Below are 8,879 nucleotides of genomic sequence, written 5' to 3'. Positions count from 1 at the left end.
ACTCACTTTGTAGACCAGGCTGGCCTCGAACTCAGAAATCCGCCTGCCTCTGCCTCCCAAGTGCTGGGATTAAAGGCGTGCGCCACCACCGCCCGGCATGCAAAATTAACTTTTTAAAAAATAGAAAAACAGTTATTAAACACAATTACATGGACCCTAATTGGGGCTTCTCAGCCTCTCAGCCCCCTTTCAAGATTCACCAAAACCTTAAATTACTCTTGGCTCATGATCTAGCAACTTTAACTTCAAAAATCATTCAAACAATTATAAATGACATAGGCAAAGATCTGTCTTTCTGAATTCAATTAATTTTTTAAACACACTGAAAATTAAGTAGATTTTAAAGTGTCTAAAATGAAATTATCTTGAATTAAACTATGCTATATCATGCCTCCATATAATGAAAAGCTATGAAGCCACTATAAACAGTATTACATCATTGGGAGTAAAACCTAATACAATATTTTTTGAAAAGGCAATTTGAAAATAACTATCAAAAGGCGGCATTTACCTTTTGATAAGCTTTTAGCCTACCAACTCCACTTGAAGGAATTTATTTAGGCCTGTGACTACTGTAACTTGAGCTATACAAGAATATTAACTGGAGCATGCTCAGAAGAGCTGAAGACAGTAAACTACTAAGAAGTACTGACTACACATATGCTGAATGACAAGAAAGAATACTATGTAGCTATAATCATGAGTGAAATAGAGCTATAAGTGTATTCATAGTAGTATCTTGTAGCTAGCCATGGAGCCGAGCATCTTTAATCCCAGCATTCAGAAGGCAGAAACAAGGCAATCTCTGAGTTTGAGCCTTACCTGAGCTACATACCAAGTTTCTGGACAGTTAGGGTTGCATAGTAAGAACCTGTCTCAAAAGGAAAAAGGTTCTAAACACTCTTACTCTTTCTCCCTCTCTCTCTCTCCCCCCCTTGAGTTAAAATGTAAATATACATTTATAATTCATGTAACTTTAAATTAAATCCTACAATCTTATAGCAAAAAAAAAAAAAAAAAAAAGACATTAACTTTCAGTTTGTACCCTCATTATTTAAATTCTTTTATAACCAAAAATTCACACTGCATTACAATCTACTAAAACATTTTAGCAACTAGTAATCATTTTCCTCAGTAATTAAAAATTATGTTTTTCACTGGTCTTACTTAAATACTAAAAAGATGCTTAAAGATATTTTTAGCATCTTAGTAAATCAAATAAATATAAGCAAATACACTTTTCAATCTTTTAGATTAAAAAGCAACTGCAGACTTAATCAGGAGCTATAAATGCCATGGACTCCTAACAGTTTTAGAGTTGCATTAATGATGTCCCCAGTAGAATTCACAGCAACATGCTAAAACATCCTAACATTCATCCATAAAAGCTACGCAGTAAAATAAATGTAAGCATGCAAGATCATGCAGTCACTGGAAAAGATGAGGATATTTATGTAGCAGATCCAACATGCTACATAAAGCAAGAGCCCAGGTAGGTGATGGGTACCTATCTATAATCCCAGTACTTAAGAGCTGGAGGCAGGAGGAGTTCAGTAACTGTTGTGATTTTAAACTTTTTCAAAAGAAATGGTTGAGAAACTAAAGATGGCACCAGGGTAGGAGTGTTTGCCTTCCTTCCTTCCAGAGGCCATTCTAACCCCAAGCTCCAGAGGTTCCAAGTGCTTCTCCTGGCCTCCGCAGGTACTCACATGCATCATACACAGACACATAAATAAAACTAATATAAGTGCAAATTAAAAAGGAGGATTTCTTTTTAAAAAGAGAAATCGCTGGGAAGAATTTAAAACAAGAGTAAAGGTCATACTAGAGAAGTTTCAAAAACATTTTTCTGAAGTTCTTACTTTATTTGAGGTTGTAAGCAGGAGAGCTCTGTACAAATTTTCCTTGTCAGTCAAGCAGGACTGTAGTTTGCTAATCTCTTCTTTGAAATGGGTAATCATGCTTTCTTTGTTTCCATCTAAATTCTTTAAAGTCTGTATCTCTGACACAAGCTTCGTATTTTCTATTTCTGTATTCTTCAAATGTACCTGTAATAAAAGTGTTTGAAATCAAGAATATTCTTGCTAACATCATAATCCAAGTTAGTTAAAATCTAAAATACCATTATTTGGGGCTCTAGTGACATGGCTCAGTGGTTAAGCGTACTGACTGCTCTTCCAGAGGGCCCTAGTCCCATCCTCAACACCCACAAGGCAGCTCACACCTGCCTACAAGCCCAGTTCCAGGGCAATCATGCAGGCAAAACACCAATGCACATTAAATAAATAATTTTTTTAAAAAACAACATTATTTCTTTCTCATCCAAAAATTTCAAAGGAGGAGGTGGGTGTCAGGTGACCCAAGCTCTGCAAAACACCAATGCAGATACAGAGTGACAGAGCACAGCATTTGGAAAGCCTTTGTTTCCCACAGCAATTCATTCTGATGTCTGACTGTACCGCCTGATCTCTGAAAGCTTTTCCTTCAGTTTAACCATTTATTTTCCATTTTAAAATGTAGATACATTTGGATGCTTGGGAGGAAAAACATCATGCTAGAGGCATATTCAGAAATTAGTGTAAAAAAGTTCTGAAAACTAGACAGGGTATATTCAAAACATAAACAATTATACTAATTTTTTAACCTTTTTTTTAAATGATGAATATATATGTGGGTGTATGGATATGTGCATTCAAATGTTAGGAACCCACACCAAGGCCAGAGGTTTCAGAGTTATGGGTGGTTGTAAGTCACCTGGTATGGGTGCTAGGAACCAGCCCTCATTAAGATGGTTGTTAAACCTCTGGGCAAGAAGCACTATGTTGTTTATTTCCCATGTGACTGAAGTTGCCCTCTGACTTCTATAGGCCAACTATGATAGACCTCCCAGCCCCCACACACAACATGCATTCACATCATACATGTACATACATGCACATACTCACACAATAATTTTTATGTAATACAGAGAAATGGAATTGCTTTTTTGCACTTGACTCTTCGAATCTACAGAAGTCTAAAGAACTAATTCCTGTTCCTAGGGACGAAATGGATCTCTGGTCTTCTAGGGCACTCAGCAGCCCATACATCACTTCTGAAACACTACCTAATGTTCATAACTATCAGTTCAGAAAAGTGACTTGAAGCTGACAACTTAGAATGTTCATCTCCAACTTTTAAAAACTTGTTGTGTACTATGTATATTCATATGGGGGTGTCACAGAACACACATGCTATAGTGCCAGTATGAAGGTCAGAGGACATCCTCAGATGTCAGCTATCTTCCAACTTCTCGATAGTGTCTCTTGTCTGCCACTGTATACATTAAGCTGGCTGGCCCCAAAGCTTCCAGGACTCTCCTCTCTCTACCTTCCACCTTGTTCCAGTAAACTGGGATAACAGACCAATGCCACTGTGTCCAGCTTTATATGCACTCTTAGGATCTGAACTCAAGTTCCCAAATTTCCCAAATACTGCATTTCAGGGACAGTATCCATTATTGTTGTAATTTCCTCGTTTCCTTCCCATGTTGGACTGCTCACTCTGAAGTCAACCATCATAATTGTGACACTCAAGAGGCCTTCTAGAGAAAGCTGAAGGACCTCCTAACAAAAGCTGAGGATCTCCCCATTAAAGCATGATCAATCATCAAAGTATATTTATTGTCCAGCCCCCCAACCCCCCATTGAGGCCATTAGCTGACTACAGTCCCTGTCATCCTCATGACTATAATGAGACAAGTGACCAGGCACTCAGCTGAATTGCTCTCAAATCCCCAACCCCAAAAGCCCACTAGGGTTAAGAAGAGGACAGATAATAGAAAAGGAACTTTACCTTATAAAGTTCCTTCTCATCCTTTTCTGTCTTCAGCTGACATTCAAGTTGTTCTCTTTCATGCTGTGCCTTCCTGAGTTTATCCTTCAAACTGTGTTAAGATGAGAAAATATTAGTAAAAACCCTAAGTAGCTTTGTTAATAACCGAAGTGATTCCTTTAAAGTACCAGAGATACCTGTCTAGGTCAGTTTCTTTTTCAACTGCTTTATGTGTCACTGATACAATGTCCTCTTCAAGCTGTTGAACTTTAGCTATAGCATCACTGTATCTCTTCATAAACTCTTCATTTTCCACTCTCAAACTTTGTGATACTTCAAGAAGGCCCTGAGAGACAACAATTATCTTTCAGTAAAACAAAATTGTATATACTTAAGAGAGCTCTCTTTAAGAAGGAGAGACAAATGTGGTAGCACTAGCCCTTAATCCCAGTACTTGGGAAGCAGAGGCAGGCAGAGCTCAGTGAGTTAAAGGCCAAACTACTCTACATAGTGAGTTGCAGCACAACCAGGACTATGAAGAGAAATCCTGTCTCAAATAAATAACCAAATAATAACTTGGTTTTTCAAGACAGGGTTTCTCTATGTAGCCCTAGCTGTTCTGGAACTCACTCTGTAGACCAGGCTGACCTCAAACTCAGAAATCCATCTGCCACTGCCTTCTGAGTGCTGGGATTGAATGCATGTGCCACTACTGCCCAGCTTTAAAAGGGGTCACATACCTTTTGGGTGCCAAGACTATACACATTACCACTACATTTGTCTTTGAATTCTTCTAATTTTATTATCTCAAATTGTATAAATCAAGACTATAAAATAAGCCTGAAATTCTAATTTATCACCTTTCTCACATTAAGAATTTCAAATTTTTGTCTCACAATGTAGTCAGGTTACTGACTTCTGCCTTGTTTCTGCTGCTCTTTCTTCGGGGCAAAGGCTATTGTTATGTAGCCTATGCTGTTATGAACCTGGTCATGACCTCATGACACCAGTCTTCCCGCCTCACTGAGTGCTGAGGTCAAAGGTGTGTACCACCATGAGTGCTGAGGTCACAGGCATGTAGCATCATGCCTACCTAAATTATGGTTTTTGAAGAGTAATTCTAATTTCTTCATTCTACCTTCCATTTATTTTGTGCTTATTCCTATGTGAATTTCTCACACCCCACAGCCTTCCTCCTCAAATGTAGCATATAACACAGAACCAGATGTGAAACACTGAGCAGTAGCTGTCAGAAAGCTGGCATGGCTGTTCATGCCTGTACTCTTAGTACTGGGAAGGCAGAGGATGGTTTCCAAGAGTTCAAGGCCCGGGCAACAACAAATTCAGAGAACTGTTATCAATAAGCCTGGTACCAAAAATCTTTAAGTATTTTGCCTATTTAAAAATGTAAAAGAGACTGTGGCAGATTAATAGGAACTGACATCCTTAGGGCTGGAGAGATGGTTCAGTAGGTAAGAGCACTTGTTGCTCTTACAAAAGACACAGGATCTAGTCCTAGCACCCAGAAGACCTGCCCCCAATTTTGATTCCAAAGGTACCAGGCATGCAAATAATGCACATGCAGACAAAATACCCATACATACAAAAACTAAAATGAATACATTTAAAAAATTATATATGTGTGTATATAATTTTTAAATGTACATATACACACATACACATATTAATGTAAATACATACACACACATATATATATATGTACACACACACACACACACACACATATATATAAGCTACTTTCCTCAAGACCTGATTTTCAATCATCCTAAATGCTTCCATTTTAGAAAGGTGTAACAAACCTTCTGCTCCGCCTGCAATTGCTCACACCGCCCTTTCTCCTGACTCAGTTCTCTCTCCATTCTTCCAACTTGTTCTCTCAGCTGTGCTGTTTCTTTTTCAAGAACAGCTATCAACTTTAACAATTCTTCTTTTTCTTTCAGGGTCTTCTCAATTTTCAGCTGTATTAAAAAAACACAAATTAATTTTTATCATAAAATATTACAACTTTACTTTCTTACTTTAAAAAAGTAAATTCACAATGTTTTACATTTTGCCTACTATATAGCATTCAGCCTATAATCCTTCTGTACAGAGAAAAAAAAAAGGGCCCTGTGCTCACAGATACGCACTAGGGAAACCAGGAATGTTAAACAAGCATCCCCCTTTAAGGAAGGGATATATACCTGTTTTTTGCCCAGAAGGCTAAGATTGGATTTAGTAGCCAGTTGATCTGTGCTATCCTGTAGGGCCAGGTCACACCTCAATCTCAAAGTATTGTGTTTAGCTCAGACTCTTTCTCCCAAGACCATCATCTTGTGCAATGTTTCTCAGTCAGCAGAATGCATCCTTTGGGGCGATGTCATATGTATTTGATGGTTTGCTGACCTAGATGCTATCTATCTATATGACTGAGACCGACCACACCAGATCCTTCCCTAGGCCCTTAAACTGTAGAACTTTTCTTTACAGAAGAAGCCACAGGTATTTTACACAAGGCTTTAGGTGAAGTTACACTTTAAGAGATAACTGTTGAGATAACTGTTAAGCAGGAAACTTTTTGCCAAATTGTAGTGAACTTAAATATGCCTAAAATAACCCGTCCCCTGTCAGACTCTTGAAGTTTGAGCCAACACTGGCTACTGAGCTGTGTTACACTGGATTTCCTTCTTGTCTCACATGAATTGTTACTCTGCTGGCGCTGGTGTTTGCAGAGACCCCCCCAAAAAAACTGTTTTAAGTAAAAATGCAAATTTAAAGGCTAAGGCTACAATACTATACTAACTCTAGCAGATTCTTATGGGAATGCTGATAATTACTCAATTCTGGAAAACAGGAATTCCAGTAGGAAACACAAAGCAAGACCTAAATCAGAGGACCAAACATGGTTATAAATAAAATGGCTAGTCTTTATAACAACAAGTCTTTGCTTCTAACTGGAGAAGAGTAGAGACTCAGGAAGAATTTATAAAGAAGGTATTTAGCTGATAAATATTTTTTATCCAAAAATCCCCATATTAAGCTTTCCAGGGTTGTAGAATCCTAGATATAAATGACTAAAATCTAAACTTATGAAAGCTGAACTGCTAAACTCTTTATTCAAATGCATAGAATAAATGTTCTCAAAATGGAAAAGCTGATGAGAAGGATGGAAGGGAGAACTAGAGGATATGACCAAAACAAAGGTACATACTGTGGGAAACTTTCCAGTATAAGTAAAAAGGTAAAAGTTTAGCTACTCAATTGTCGTACCTATTGAAAATTAAATTATACCCAATAAGCCAATGGAAAATTAAGACGAAGCAAGAACATCAATCCTAAGAGTTAATGGCATTATTAACACAGCATTAATCTGGTTCAAAACTTTCTAGCAGATTAGAAATGATCAGTCTTCACCTAGTACAACAAAACCATTTTCAGAATTAAACTTTTTCAGTGGTTAGTTTATATCACTTAATAAAAGATTTACTAAAGCTTAGGTAGGAAAATTTTAAAGAATTTAAACTTGATTAAAATTTGCATAAATCTAAGTCTGGAGATAAAACTCAAAAAACAGATTTGCCTAGCATGTGTCAACATCCTGAGTGTAACCCCAGAACAATTTTTTTGGTTTGTTTGGTCTTTTATGTTTTTGGTTTGGGGGTTTTTTTAGTATACAAAATTTCTACAACCACACCAAGCAAGGGTGAACGAGCCAGATCTCTTCTGATCTTGGAAGCTAAGCAGGGCTGGATCTGGTGAGTACTTAGATGGGAAACAATAAAACAATAAATCTCTTTTCTGCTTCAAATTTCTATTTTGAAATCTTTTAAGAATAAATATAGCCCTCAATTCACTAATCATCAATATACTGCCATGTTCATTTCCCATTTTATTCTTTTGGAGAGCAGAACAAAACAGGGTCTTATACCATAGCCCAGACTGGCCTGAAATTCTGCCTCATGCTTTTGCTTCCCAGATGCTGGGATTAAATATGTGTGCCACTACATCTGGCTTATACTATAAATTCATTAGTTTGTGGGATTTTGTTTTAATTTCCTAAGCCATTCAAAATAAAATTATTGACATCCCACCCGTAAGAACCTTAGATCACCTCTAATAAGTGCAGTATCCTTTCAAACCACTACTGTGATCATAGCTAAGAAAGTTAGAATAATTATACCATCCAATAGATATCCTTTAGTCAAGCATCCCTTATTATCCCTAAAACATCATTTTATTTTATTTTATTTTATTTTTTCTATTCTCCAATTCAGGCTCACAAGTTCCAAGACTTTATCTCATTAATCACTTAATGTACAGTGTTCATAAAATCATTAAAGACATCAATGAATGTAGAATTCTAACTTTTCAGAAAACAAAGCCATTTTTTTCTCAGAAATATTTCCCAAGAGACAGCAATTAAAATTTTTATAGCACAGCTTTTGTGGAGAAAAGAAAGAGTACAAATAACCTGGGCTGCGCCCCAATTAGAGAAAAGCCTCCCGAGACATGGGGAGCAAATGTCTATCATGTGCAGGGCTTGAGATAAGGGTGTTCTGACAAGTATTCAAAAGCCCTGCACATCAGGGCTAACTGCATTCCTAGGAGCAGAGTTTACTTCAGTATCTCTGACTAACATTCAAATACGAGGCTAAAAACCCTGATCAGAGGCAGTTGTCACTACAAAATGTTTCAGTCACCCTATAAAAGTTGCATTACGTATTTAAGATAAGAGAGGAATTTCTGGGAAAAGGAAGGAAAGATATGAAGAATTCACAGTTCCTTCTAACTCCTGGATGAACTGTCTTTGAACAGCCTGACAGTGGAAGACAGTGTAGCCTCTTATCTTTCCTTTTATAGTCTCAGTTCTTAAAGGTAAACAAAGAAAAATCAAAAGCATAAACACCTGCTTTTAAAGACTCATCTATCTATAAAAACCAAGCACCTACAATATGTGAAACATAGATGTAATTGACAAAAAATACAGTAACCAATCTATAAAATGCTATTTTTTTTTTTTTTTTTTTTTTTGGTTTTTCGAGACAGGGTTTCTCTGTGTAGCCCTG

At 37.1% G+C, this 8,879-nt stretch overlaps 1 protein-coding gene across 1 annotated transcript in view; it reads right to left on the bottom strand.

Annotated features, from left to right (window-relative positions):
- The window catches only part of Tax1bp1 (Tax1 binding protein 1), a 52,677-nt gene that overhangs the window by 26,916 nt on the left and 16,882 nt on the right, over window positions 1-8,879 (bottom strand). Inside the window, exons 5-8 of the mRNA XM_021190114.1 lie at window positions 5,634-5,792; window positions 4,011-4,159; window positions 3,835-3,925; window positions 1,863-2,048 (exon numbers count right to left, since the gene is read on the bottom strand). Coding sequence (XP_021045773.1) covers window positions 1,863-2,048; window positions 3,835-3,925; window positions 4,011-4,159; window positions 5,634-5,792 — 585 coding nt within the window. The remainder of the gene's footprint in view (window positions 1-1,862; window positions 2,049-3,834; window positions 3,926-4,010; window positions 4,160-5,633; window positions 5,793-8,879) is intronic.

Source organism: Mus pahari, chromosome 2, assembly GCF_900095145.1.
Source record: "Mus pahari chromosome 2, PAHARI_EIJ_v1.1, whole genome shotgun sequence".
Lineage (NCBI taxonomy): Eukaryota > Metazoa > Chordata > Mammalia > Rodentia > Muridae > Mus > Mus pahari.
This window is presented reverse-complemented; position numbering and strand designations above follow the sequence as displayed.